Source organism: Phyllostomus hastatus, unplaced genomic scaffold, assembly GCF_019186645.2.
Source record: "Phyllostomus hastatus isolate PE091 unplaced genomic scaffold, TTU_PhHast_1.1 phas_contig_86, whole genome shotgun sequence".
Lineage (NCBI taxonomy): Eukaryota > Metazoa > Chordata > Mammalia > Chiroptera > Phyllostomidae > Phyllostomus > Phyllostomus hastatus.
The window spans coordinates 19269677-19284358 of record NW_025333977.1 but is presented as its reverse complement, the minus strand read 5'-3'; the positions used below and the strand labels follow the sequence as shown (position 1 = coordinate 19284358).

The following is a 14682-nucleotide window of genomic DNA, read 5'->3' as shown; positions in this document are numbered from 1 at the left end:
GGAGAAAGAGAGGGAGAAACATCAATGTGTGGTTGCCTTTCATGCACCCTCTACTGGGGACCTGGCTAGCAGCCCAAGCATATACCTTAGACTGGGAATCAAACCAGCAACCCTTTGGTTTGCAGGCTGGCACTCAGTCCTCTGAGCCACAGCAGCCAGAGTGCAACTATATTCTTTGAAACAAATAATTTTGTTGAGTAGGGTAATCATATCAACCAAAGCTAATGAATCATTTCTGCTCATTTGGAGAAGCACATAAAAAGCATGTCAACTTAACAACACCTTAAAGTTTTAGCTTACCATTATTTTCCCCTTTTCTTCCTACAAATATTTTGAAATGGCACCTAGATGAAAAGCATTGAATTAGGAACTATGATGGACTACGTGTGAGGAAGCATGATTCATGCTGTTAGTGGTATCACATTCTAATTGGGGAGGCAACAAATACGAGGCAAGATGCGGTAAATGCCACTGTAGAGCTGTCCTAAGGAACACCTGCATTGGAGAGACCATGTGAGCTATTTGGAAGTACTGTCACTCTATAGGATCTTTCTGTCAGAAGAAAGAAGCCCTAAATTCAGAGCTTCTAAAAATGTGTTTCTTATCATTTTAAGCAAAATACACTTTAGAGAAAAAGTTGTGAAGTGACATAGGGTCAATTAAAAAAATACCTGGTTAGCCCTGGCTGGTGCGGCTCAGTGGATTGAGTGCCAGCCTGTGAACCAAAGGGTTACCAGTTGGATTCCCAGTCAGGGCTCATGCCTGGGTTGCGGGCCAGGTCCCCAGCAGGGGTGCTCTAGAGGCAACCACACACTGATGTTTCCCTCTTTTTCACCCTCCCTAACCCTCTCTAAAAATAAATAAATAAAATCTTTAAAAAAACCTGGTTAAATATCTGGTCATGTTTATTTTAGTAAAATTGAATGAATGATCAATTATCTTTGCATTTGTTTAGAATAGTCATGTGTGTGTGTGTGTTGGTAAAATCAACTAAATAAACATATTAGTTTGGTATTTTATTCTACTTTTAAAATTCTGATTCTATACTTAAGAGCTTTCTGTAAAAATAGTCACACTCTTAGTTTCCTCCACTTTATTTCCCTTTTTTCTGTTACAGGTGAAATCATTGTTCATGAGAATTTTATTTCTGTAAAATATATAGACATACAAATACTATTGAAAAAGAAAACCTTTACTATAATTTCAAATAATTTTGAAAATGTTATTAATAGCAGAATCCTTCACAGAGTTTTGCAAAAAGTAGCTGTTCAATAAGTAGCTGTTGATGTAATTTGATTTATAAAAATATTTTTCAATGACATAAGATTAGGGGTTTGAAGTTCTTCAACAATAAAACTTACCTATCACAAGATAATACATTCTTGATAGTTACCTTAATAAGGAATTATGATCCTATATGACTTAACTGGTTTCTATTATTAGGATGAGAATCAGTGTGAAAACTTCCAAAGTTGTGACTTATTCTGGAAAATCATGTTAGAGGTCAGGAAGAGGCAGGTATGTTTGAAATTCACAAATACCTCTCAAATATAATTTTGTGATGGTTTTAGTGTTAAAATTTGCCTCCAAAAGTTTTAGGGGAAAGGATAAAAATGAACTGAAATAGAATGAACTAGTTCTTTGCCTTAGGGGTACTCCTTTTAAGCCTAAATGTCAGTAGATAGGTTTTTAGGAGAGCTGGACTAGCAACACATGAAGGAGTAACCTCAAAGGAAACAAATAATTAATGGTGTTCTTTTGTTCTTTCCATGAAAATTTCTACATGATAAATTTTAGTGGAAGTTATTTTCCTAACCCATTCATCTTAAAAGAGGTTACTTTTTTAAAAACATTTTTTCTTTTTTGTATTTTTATGCACTTGACAGGAAAACTAATTTTATTCTTACAGGATTCATCATTATATCTAAATTCTGAATCACGGATATGATCATCTTCAGAAGGTGACACAATAACTCAGTAACAGTGCTCTCAGGACTTCAGATGTGAGTTGTGAAATAGAGCTAGGAAAGTCCTTCAATGTCAGAAAGAGCAAATCCCGGGCTCCTAAAATGGCCTTGAAATTGGCTCATTCTGTGCTTTAATTTTACTCTTGGCAAAAGTACAAACTTAAAACAGTAGGAAATACAGTGTAGATTCTGAAGGTACTTTAAGGATAACTGTCATTTCAAATGGAAGTTTCACGTCAGGTTTTAGGGAAACGGTGGCAGCTAGTTTTTGAGATTTGGACACACAAGGTCAAATGTCAGAAGTGCTGCTTTTCGTGCCATCTTATGAAAAGTGTTTCATGCTTTATGTGGGACTCCCTAAATATATCTAGTTAATATGGGTACTCGGTGAAAAGACATATGACACTGAATTTTAGCTGAGAGATAATAGAAGAGAGAGAGGATTGGCCTCTTCCCTCTGACTCCCACCTCATACTCTCCATTCCCAAGGGGTAATCTTTTTAGTCAAACTTACTAACAAGTAAAGAAGAAATTAAAAATATATACATATAAAGCTATAATGAGGTTAACTACAGTTTCAGAACTTCAGATTACCTTACTTATATTATCATAACTTGCTAAACCTCATATTGAAAGAACATTAATATTAGATTATTAATTTTACAAATAGAATTGTTCAGCCATTGCTTCAGCAAATATTTATTAAATGCCTGAGATGTTCTAGGTACTATTCTAGGTCCTGCTGATGAAAAAGGTAGCAAAGTCCCTGCTCTCCTAGAGCTTAAGTATGAAAAAGAAACAGACAAGTAAACACAGACCACAATATCACTTGATGATAATGTAATTAAGATGCTATAGGTGAGAGGTGAGAGACTCAAGCGTCTTTAGTTAGGGTGGTCAGAGAAGACTTACTCAAGAAGGCAACATTTGAGCAGAGAATTGTTCATCCATCTGTTTGACAAATATTTATTGAACAGTCCATATGTGTAAGTGACTATACTTGCTACTGTAGGGTTGCAGAGTAAGACAAGATCCCTGGCTTCTGAGAGCTTACAGTCTAGCAGAGAGTGAAGACTACACACTATTTATTCAATGTTATAAGTAAAATGTGAGCAATGTAAGAGGCCAGAGGAGGGAACTATTTCAACAACCTTTCAACTCAGGTTGTTAAGGCCGCCTACTAGAACACGATAGGCCTCAGAGATGGAGTGTCTGGATGGGCAGATGCGGGTCTGCGTGGCATGGAAACCCACAGCAGCATGGAAGAGCGCATCATGACCAAAACAAAGCAGCAAGAAGCATGAAGGGTGTTTAGAGAACAAGCAAGGTTCTGAGAGAGCAGTTAGAATATGGTTTGGGTTGAACAAGAAAGTGTGCTTTGGAAACTTGGCCCCTGAATACTCTTTTTTTTTTAAAGATTTTATTTATTTATTTTTAGAGAGGGAAGGGAGGGAGAGAGAGAGAGAAACATCAATGTGCAGTTGCTGGGGGTGGTGGCCTACAACCCAGGCATGTACCCTGACTGGGACTCGAACCTGCGATGCTTTGGTTTGCAGCCCACGCTCAATCCACTGAGCTATGCCAGCCAGGGCTGCCCCTGAATACTCTTAACAGTCCAAAACAGCTCCTGTAAGCAAGACATTTATTTGAAACTTTATATTCTGTCTTTAAAATCCAGGTGAAAATTGCATTCTATGATATTACTTCATCTATCCTTATTTTAGTGTAAAAAATATTTTCCCCAAAGTCTTTGAGTAAAAGTAACACTTTGGAAGTTGTGCTGCATTTACCCTGTGGCTCCCAGTAGCTCTGTCAAGTATCTGGTTGCACATTCACATTTTACTTTTAAAAACAAGGATAGAAAATAGAGAGAAATCATTCTAAAGAGGTTGATTGAATCCAAATGTTATTGTGTTTTGAATAACAGGCCCATGCATTCGAATTTTTTTATGTAGGAAATGAGAAGCTTGTAAATGTTTTCTAGTGGAACAGGAGCCTTATCTTTGCTCATGTTACTTCCTCACTCTATGTAGAATGTCTTCCTTTTCACAGTCCTGCTCATCTATTGTGGTCCAGCTCCAACACGACCCCTCAGTGCAGCCTCCTGTGGTTTCTACACCAGGAATTCCGTGGCAGTCTGTCAGTACTTCCTCAGCACTTACCACATTTCTCTGCACTTTAGTTACTTCATGCTGGTGGCTCTATCCTGCAGACTAGGGACTTCCACAGACAAAACAAGAAATGCTTGTAGAATAAATGCATGATAAGAGCTTCCTGAAATGGAGTGAATAATCTAGGACCAGGATGAAGAATGTACCAGAGGTGGGTAGACAAGAGGCAGCAAAACTGGTTAAGAGACTGTTACAATTATTCAACCATGAAGTAGTGAGCACGGAATTAGGGAAAGACAGATATATAACATATCACAGAGGTAGGATCTGAGTACTTTACTGGACTGAGAAAGAGAAAGACATGCAGGAGACTGGAACTCTGATCTATTAATCAAAATAGGGAATTTAAGGAGGGCCCATATGGAGGAAAGATGGAAATTTTGGATTTTTGATATGTTGTTGATGTGAGCATTATATGCAACTCTCAGTTGGCAAGGGAGAACCATTCAACACCGGAAAAAGTTATAAATGAAGGGCAATTTAACAACTATTCATAAGTGAGATAATGGTGGTCTACAGCATTCATGAACAAGCCCTTTTGAGTAGAGCGATGGATTGGAAGAATGCCAATTAGGAATGTACATATTAAAAGGGGGGGAGAAGGGAAGGGAAAATAGGGAATAGGGAATGAAAATCAGGGAGGCAGAAAGAGAGGCAGGACATATGAGAGTTTCCAGGAGGAGAAAGCTTCTTTCATTAGAGAGTAAGGAGTTGTTACATTTATAGGGCAATTGGAAGACCTTTAAAGTAGTGGGAATATTGAACTAAGATTTCAGGGAGGTGAAGAAAGTGAGGGTGCAGACACCGAGCCTGTGGTTACAAATGCTCATTGAGCTGTGTGTGGCTCTAGAAGGAGGGAGGAGCTTAGCCTAGGTTGGTAGCCAGAGCCTAAGTCATGTGGGAACAGACAGGTATTAACACCCTCGCACTTTAACTTTTGTGGTCCTCCCTTCCTCATTCGGCACCAGGCATTGCATTCTCTGCCCATCCTAGCTTGTCCTCAAATTCACCAGCAGTACCCCATGATATTGACCTTCTTAAAACGATTATTTCTGTCCAAAATGTATCTGTCCTGTGTCCCATTCCTATGGAGTGCCATTTCCCAGGTGTGTTCCAAAACTGGTGGTTTTTCAAGGTGCTGTACATGAAAGGATTCTGTAGTCAAGTATGTATGAGAGGCATAAGGGATGTTAACATGTGTTGGACACTCTGATAAAGGACACTCTGATAATTTCATTCAAACTACCAAATAGTATGTGTTCACAGACCCATCCCCTTTTTTATTGTTACTGTCACACAACTCTTAGTGGTTCCATATGAGTAAACTTTCCTTTGGCGTCTTGGTGATGGATAATTAGTCTGATAAATGCATATAAATTTGGTGTTAGTGATTGTGAAAGGGTAAGTGATCTTCTAATACTAAGTATTTATCATTTACCAGATAATTTAATGAGAGAATCCAAAGAAAGTTCAGTGTGGAAAGTTCAGTATAGTGGATGGCAAGTAGGGATACAATTTTGAGCAGTGTAGTGTTTTGCACCTCTCAAGTCGCACTGTCCAAGTGGAGGATGGCTACTCAATATCTATATCACTTTTAGATCCACAGCTAAACTTTATATCCTTTTTACTAGGGCCATTACTGTGTTTCGACCTCAGAACTTCAATCAGTTTTCCGTCCAGCCTGAAGAATGGAAAGGAGGAACGAAGCACCAAGATGATATCTTGTGTGCTGCATTTTCACCTCCACAAACTCTTGTTACAGGTTAATTAAACCTTCACTTGACAATCAGTGGTGAAAGTTTGGTTCCTTTTATCTCACTCACTTGACAAAAAAACCTTTTCCCCACTACAAAATGAATAGATTTTTGAAGAATCAGTCCTTGCACTTAAAGCTACTCTTGGTCCTTATTTCTAGGGCTTCAGATCCTATTTTTAACACTTGCAACTCACAATATTAAGCAAGTTATTACACTGTGAACCATAGTTTTTTCTGGCTAACAATAATGTATCTATATCGTAGTTTATAGTGAAGATCGAATAAGATAATTTGTGTAAGGGCTAAATGCAATTAGCTTTTAGTTTTATTGTCCTTTTACCAGGAGAAGCATTAGGGACCCTGGATAAAAATGTACTTCTGTGGTACTCAGATGTGTCATAATGGAATCATATTAACCCTTTGGCACAATGTAGTCTAAGTAATATTGGTTAAAGACTGGCTTCATAGAAATGTCAACACATTTAAGCTCTTAAAAACATCCATGAGCAGAATTTGATGTGACATATTAAAGAGAATCAAAATGTTGGATCATTTCTGGCCAAAGAAAACAATTTATAAAGACAGATTGCACCATGAAATTAACAAGCCCATATTTTGACAGGCTATTTTTTAAAAATAGAATAAAAAATGTGATTAATTAGGAGGAATGAAAACTTACAGGAAAAGAGCCAGGATATCTATGAAGTGTTACAATATGAGGTTCACTGCTCTATCTCCACTTAAAGTCGCACTGTTTTTAGGACTTTCCTGATTACCTTCCAGTAGAGTCAACACTACTATTCAATTTGCTTTTTAGCTGCTGGAAGTCAGCTCCCACAGGGAGTATCACATACTGAACAACGATGGAAATAAGTAATCTATAAGGCTTTATAGCTGTTATTTTGGAGTGTCATAAAATACCATTGTAACTGGTGAATACATAATGTCTTCACTCATTCTCATTTTACCAGTCCTGTGTGAAAATGTTTAGTCAAACACTTTGAGAATAAAGCATTGCAAAATCATAGGAGAAGGTAGGTACCGCCATGGGCAGCTAATCTATGCAAATATATCATCCTTGGCTAATTTGTGAGTTTCACAGGTTGCTGTCCCCAAGACAGTACGGAGTTTGGTATTATTACTCTCTTCTCTCTCCAAATCCCACCAAAGGCACCATGTGTATATCCCCCTCAAACTTGGCTTTTCCCCTCTGCTCTTGACATTGACACTGCTCAGTAGGGAGCTGTCCTCATTGAGCAGCTGAGAGCAGCGATCTGGCTTGCATTGCTCCTTTCCAAGACGGGCTCGATCAGACTTAGCTTCATTATTTGGGTTTTCCTATGTTCTCTGTGAAGAGCAGTAGGAAGGGACTTTCTGCTTAGGATTGGAGAAAGCAACATGCAATAAAGAATGTAGGAGGGAGGGACTAGGAAGAAGATACACACACACCATAGAAGAGATGTGGGAAACAGAAAACTAGAAAACTTTGATTGGCCTGCGCTCACTCAATCCTAGAAGATAAATATAATTTCAACCCAGTTTTTTAGATAAGGAAATTGTGGCATCATGTAGAGTTAAATATTTTGCCCAAGGTTGCACAGATAGTAGGTGGAAAAATCAGGAGTTAAACTCAAGCTATTTAAATTGCAAAGCCCTTATTCTGAAAGCTTTATTACTATCAGATAAAAAGATGAAGTCAAAGGGGGGTAGAATTGAGGATGGGAGGCAGGGATGGATGGGGTAGGAGGGAGTGGGGGGGTGCGAATAGAGACCACTGTACTTGAACATCATTAAAAAGATAAAAAAGATAAAGATATATAACAGCAATTTCTAGCATACTCAATGCACAGATAGGTTGTAAGGATCATGTGTTCTGAAGTTTAATACAAATACTAGCTATTTTTATTCATTCATGTCTCCAAAAACATGTAGAGTACTTACTACGTGCCACATTCCATGCAAGATATTATGATAATGACTTCTCATTGCCATTGCCCATATTTCTCTAACTTTCTGGCAATTTATACACTCCTTCCTGGCTCATATAGGGAGTTATGATGGAGAAATTATTCTGTGGAACAGTCGAACAGAAAATGCTCACTATGTCCTTCACCCGGATTACCAGAGGCTGTTAAAATCAAAATCAGGTGAGTGCAATTTGAAATTAAAAAAACGTGGCTGAGTCAAACCATAGTAGGCCTGATTGTTTATTCATGAACCATTGCATCTTTCTCCTAAATTATGGATGATTGAGTATAGGCACCAGGGATTAGGGATATTGTTGTCAAAGTGACTTTAAAAAACCTTGAGATTTACTTGGTTTAGCAAATTCTCCATGGCATGCCATTTTTTCTCTTTATACTATATCAGCATTTCTGAATTACTGAGAGCAGGGAGCAAGTCTCTCATTTCTATCTAGTTTAGTTTTCACCAATAAGCCTCACCAAATTGCCTTTGAGTGAACCCTTGGCAAGAAAATGGGAACTCATGTTCACTTGATTGGTTGCTCAGGCTCAGTCTGGAGCGTGCATTAAATATTATGCCACCTGGAAATCTTAAATTATTTCTTGCTTTAGAAACCTGTGAGGAACATTAGATGGGAGTATATTGTATTTTATGGGAATTTAGCTGAGCACATTAATATTTTATACTTAAGCAAAATGTCTTGACAATTGACTTTCACATTTTATGTTAGTTTCTTTAGATACTAAAGGTTTTTCCTCAGACTCATTTATTCAGGTAATGAATATGTCATTCCTCATGGCCTAGCACGGTGCTGTTGACTCAATTGGATAAACTCAGAGAGGCTGAATTGGACCTTAGGAAAAGACTGGTCATTAGCTACAGGGTGTGTGTGTGTGTGTGTGTGTGTGTGTGTGTGTGTGTAAGTGAAAAGCAGAGGGACTGATGTGATAAGAGTAAGGAAACAAATTTAAGAGATTCCGGGCTTATTAGCCCACAGGCCCACAACTCTGACCTGCTTTATGTTCAAGAAATTAACCATTTAGGTTCATCTGAACTCTCCACAGAGAGAATGGATTTCTGCCTCTTCCTCTCTCTTGACTTTTAGGAGAGCACTGTCTTGGTCTCATAGCAAACTTAACCATGGCTACCATTAAAAACATAGAGATGGATAAAAAAGAGAAGATAGCATCACATTTCTAAAAGAAACTAGAGACATTGCTGTAGATTTCTTGTTTTAAAAATTTGAAGATACTTCTGTACAGATTTTTCATAACTATGTGTAGACTATTCATAGGTTCTAAGATGAACACCCCCAGTTTTTATTAGTGTGGCTTGGAGATGATGTCATGAGATAATCAAAATACCATTAGGAATATTGTTTCCAAGGCAACTCACTAACAAGTAACCTTACTAAAAAAAGATCATTTAAATATATTTAAATAGTCATAGCTCATGTTTATTAAATTTTTGCAAGATTAATATTAATGATTAGGAAGCTGAAAATGTTATGGTAATAGAATCATATTTGTCTTAAACGTATCTAGCGACTACAAAATGAAATCCTTATTAATTCATATCAAGGGAAAACAGTGTAAGTACATGGAATATGCACACCAAAAGGGAATGAAACAATCCTTCAAGGTGAGGTTGAGGAAGTGGATAGCAGAAGGCTGGGTGAATGTTGAGTGAAACCTATTCTGAGACTTGATGGGGTCATCTGAGATTGTGATGAAGGTGGGCCTGTTGTTTTTCACAAGCATTTGTTTGAAAAGCAGATATTTTTCTTCATTACGACTCCCTGGCTTTGTCTCTGGCACAGATATAAAGCCTCAAAAGCTCCTTGGTGTGGGGCGGGGCAGCTCCAGCCACCCCACAGCAGAGCAGGCTATCCAGGGAGCTGGCTCCTTTGAGACAAGCTCCGCGGGCAATAATGCTGTTATGAGGCTTTGCTTCCTTGAGGCAAGAAAAGACATTGCAATGACAGGTAAACTATATCTATTTTTGACTGTAGAGTGCTTTGATGTATTGTAAAATGCTGGAAAATGGGGCAATAAAGAGAATTCGATCTAATCGTATCTAAGACTTACGGAGTTTGACTGAGTCCAGCTAACAGTCAGTGCTAGGTCACGGGAAACCCTAACCGGCCAATGTGGTTAGGGTTCAAGGGGATGGGCCCAAGAACAGGAGCCAGGCTAGACCCTATCAGCAATTTTACAGTACTGCATAGGTCAGAATCAGAGCGAGAAAAACTCTGGCAAGTTACCTAACATTGGCAACAATCAGAATGGCATTCCAGCCATGACACAAAGAGGGTTGGTAAGGCAGAGGGCACGGTAAGAAATATGCCACATACAGATGATATATCACATAACTGTACACTTGAAACCTATATATTTTATTAACCAATGTCACCCCAATAAATTTAATTTTAACATTAAAAAAATGTTCCAAATACATGAGCTCTGCGTAGGTCTACATACAGTAGCATGGTGGAGTCTCAGGCTGACTACACTGGCAGCTCACTCACAACTGACTAGGAGAAAATAGTGTGGAACCTGAGACTGGAGGCAACAGCAACATTTAAAATAACTGCTGATCCCAGCCAGGGCAAGAGAGGTGCCTACTTTTTGTCGTAAGTGTTTTGGAGCGGGTCTAATATGCTGGGTGTCTTGACCAGCTGCGTGGCAGGGGCCTGGTTAGAGCTTCTGTTGAGATATGTGCAAACACTGGTGCTACCATGTGGTTTACTGCGGTTATTTAGTATTATAGAGGTGCAATAAACATTATCTTAATTTCCCCTCTGTTCTCAATGACCATGTTAGCTTAGTGCTGATGAAGCTTTTGAAACTGTTAGATTCTCAAACTTTCTATTTTCCGAAACTCACTTATATTCACAAAATGAACTATTATCCTGAAATTGCTCTCATTTCCTTGACTAATTCTTTCTTAATGTTATCAGTATTCCTAAATTGTTTCTACTGAAGCAGCTACATGCTATTATTTCTACCTTAAACAGATATGATTGTTAATCGGCAGTACATTTGTGAAGAAAATTGATAGTCATCTACAGATTTAACACATAATAATAGGAACTTTGACACAGAAGAATAATTTAAGTAAGGTGCTTTTACAAAGCATATAAGAATGGCAAATGAAAAGGTTAGTTCTAGGCCTATGAACCAAAAAAATGTCTCATAAGAGCTTACAATAAATTCTTGATTAAAAATGTAAAAATAAGCTCACAAATAGATTCTAAGCATGCTACCTCATGGAGAAAACAATAATTATACTGCTATAAGTACATGTATGCAGCCAGACCTATGCATGAAGAGTTTTACTTTGTTACTTATGTCTAATGGGTTATCAAGAAAGATGAGTGTTATGTAATCAGAATATAATCATCAAGTTGCAATTAATATCTTATAGGTTTATGTGAAGGAACAACTTAATTCTGTTCTAGCTAAAAAACCCAAATAATACCAAAATAATAAATGAAGGAAAGGGAACTAAGTTTAATGGAACATCTTACATACCCTATCTCATATAATATTCAACCTAACCCAGTGAGATTATCATAGGGTTATCTCTACTTTATATTTGAGAGAATGAGAATGCTGTGAATTGGTCTCAGGGTTACCCACCTCCACAACATGCGTTCGCTTTCCACAGGGCAAGCCACTGAAGTTGTTTCTGGTCATTATTGTCACAGTTTCCTCACTCGATGTTCCTTTACACGTCAGGAGGTGCTAACTTGGTGTCATGTGGAGGGTCTGGGTATGTCAGATTCTGGAATACATTTAAGAAGCAACTTCTGGCTGAATTTTTGGCTCATAGTGGAGTTGGATCTATTATTATGGCTACTGATAAATTGAATCGATACCTCACCACAGGAGATCTTGACGGATGGATAAATGTCTGGAATATAGAGGTGAATTGAACACATCATCTTTATTTTTTATTGCTTTTTGTTGAAGATTACTATGAGTCCAGTCTTGTCTATTTCCTAGATAAAAGAAGAAATGCTTATTCTTAGTATTTTATTTATTTTTTACAGTAGTTTCTTCTAATTTTTAAAAACTTTTTTACTTACAATTCGCATTCCAAATTGTATTAGTTTCAGGTATACAGTGCAGTGGTGAGACATATATGTAACTTACAGGCGCTCCCCCCACTCGACAGTCTGAGTATTTTAAAGGAAATATTTACATGTATTGAACAGTGACTTCCTTTAAGTAATTTATGGAGAAAACCAGATTTTTCTTAGTATTAAAAATCTTCTGTTAATATATACTCAAGTCAATCACCCAGTTTAAGAATGCAGTATTGTCAGTAAGGTACTGCAACATTATGTGAGTATACTTAGGTTTATACCTTATTTGAAATAAGACTATAAACACAATTTAAATAAAGTACTCATTCTTCATCTAACATTACTGTCATCCTGAGTTAATTTAGGATTCTTGTGTCACCGATTACCTCCTTAATTTTCTAATAATATTATACAATTGTATAATATGAGACTACCTGTAGGTGATAAAGTTCCCTTTTATCAAATAACTGACTTTACTGTTCATTTTTTCTTTTCATCCTTCCTCTCCCCTCCTTCCTTTCTTTGTATTTTTAAGTTAGTTAAATAAATTACAAACCTTTTTTGTGTGTGTTCGTATCATTTCTCTAACCTCTGTTATCATGAACTATTCTTTTGCATTTGGATCACAGATTATTGTTCCCAAGTGGGCCTGCTTTTCATTTCTGTATGAGGCATTTTTTTTTAAAGAAATGTTGTATCACTGCAATAATTTAATATTTGGACTTTTTAGAATTCTGGCATTTCTTTCCCTTCAGGAGTACTGTCTTAATTCTAGTGAGAATAAAATCACACAGACTCCAACTCTGATAAGATCCTTCCAACCTCATGCAGACCAGATAAGTTCCTTAGCGATGTGCGAGCCCGGCGGCAGGTCACTGATTATCTCGTCCTCGGCAGACTGCAGCATTTGCGTGACGGATGTCTGCGGTGCTTCTGTCTGGATCTTCGGTCAGGTAGAAATATTGCTTCTTTATTATTCTAGTGTTTACCTGACATTTAGTACGACTTGGGCTGATTTCCATTTGAATCTCAACGGCTGTTGATGATCATTAGTCGTGAAAGAACTGACTTCCGTTCTGGAGCTGTGGCCCCAGGCGTCTCTTGTCCTGTTGACCGTGAATCATGGATGCTCCATCCCCTGCAGGACTCCACAGAAGGGAAAGATGTTGACTCTGTGAGGCTCAACTGAGTCCAGGATTTCTACAAAACCTTTTTTTTCCCTCTAAAATAAGTGAATTCTTTCCATTTCAAAACTGAGTCAAAATACAACGTGGATAATATTAGCATCTTTCATTAAACACAGAAGGCTCTGACTGTCAAGTAATAATCAAGTTAATAATAAAATAGAAAATTTTAGAAAAAAAACAAACCATGCCCTCCACCTTCAATACTGGGGCTGGCATTGCCCTCAATGACCACTTTGTCAAGCTCATTTCTTGGTATGACAATGAATTTGGCTAGAGCCACAGGGCGGTGGACCTTGTGGTCCAAAAGGCCTCCAAGGAGTAAGAACCCCCTGGTCCACCAGCCCCAGTGACGGGAAGAGAGACCCTCAGCTGCTAGGGAGTCCTTGCCCCAAATCGTTCCCCCAACACACTGAGAGTCTCCTGATCTCCAGTTTCCATCCCAGATCCCCTGAAGAGGGGAGGGGCTTAGGGAACTTGCACAATCAATAGATTTCACTGTATTCACCCACCTTCCCCCAAAACCTTGCTGCTCATCATTTAGTTTACTTCCGTGAAAATAATAATAGCTGATGTTTTCTGAGTTTTTCCTGTATTCCTGGAGGACTTTTGTAAGATCTCTATTTCATTTTATCTCATGTAATCTGCACAATTGCCCATCCCATTATGAAAGAACTTTTATTATTCCTACTTTACACGAGGAAACATGGGTGCAGAGAGTTTGAATAAATTGCCCGAGCTCACAAAAGCTAATATGTAGTAGAGTTTTGCTTTTAACTGAAGCTGGCTCATGTCAGAGTTCATGTTTTTAATCTCCACCTCCCATAAAAGTAAACTCTCGTTTGTACCTGCCCGTGGTGGGGAGGGCATGGAAGTGGAGAATGGAAGAAAGGAAGCATTCATTTTCTCACATGTTGATTCTTTTTTGTTTATTTGTTTTCATGGAAACTCTGCTTCTGTTCCTTTTGTGCTTTTGAGAACAAAATATCGGCTTGATCTGTTTCAACCAGTACTGTTCAAACACGGTGGTGTGAGGTTACGCTCAGACCTTAATTTCTGTCTGTATGGCTCGTTGACTTGGTTCCACTCAGCAACCTCGGGTGCCACTCTCATGCTGTGAGAGCACAGCCATTCTCTTCATGTGGGAAGACAAAGCCTGTTGTCGCTCTATTGGTAAAGTCAGTTCAATGATGTTCACCTGTGCTGAAAGAACTCTGTACAACCCTTTAGGGTGTGAAGGGTGAGGGTAAATCTGAAAATGATATGGGGAGGTGAGAACCCACATTTGGCCGGGTAATGTGGGAGTCTCAGTGTAACACTCAAGAGCTGCAATCTCTCCTGCTCTGTAAATGAGGCAAGTGCTAGACTTTTCTTAGAATAAAAAACAACATCTGAGTGGGGACTTGAACGAGTGTGTGAGTAGGCGTGTAGAGAGTGACATAGAGCAGTGCACACTGGCATCCTGAACTTGGGAAGAGGTGGAAGGCTGTTTCGGGCAGCGGAGAAGTTAATGCGGTGCTAACATTGCTATATAGACAGGCCACGTGGG

General features: G+C 38.4%; 1 protein-coding gene across 1 annotated transcript in view; it reads left to right on the top strand.

Annotated features, from left to right (window-relative positions):
- Positions 1 to 14682, top strand: part of WDR49 (WD repeat domain 49) — a 125055-nt gene that overhangs the window by 75390 nt on the left and 34983 nt on the right. The window contains exons 10-14 of the mRNA XM_045851169.1: positions 5770 to 5900; positions 7943 to 8041; positions 9679 to 9843; positions 11600 to 11787; positions 12705 to 12902. Coding sequence (XP_045707125.1) covers positions 5770 to 5900; positions 7943 to 8041; positions 9679 to 9843; positions 11600 to 11787; positions 12705 to 12902 — 781 coding nt within the window. The remainder of the gene's footprint in view (positions 1 to 5769; positions 5901 to 7942; positions 8042 to 9678; positions 9844 to 11599; positions 11788 to 12704; positions 12903 to 14682) is intronic.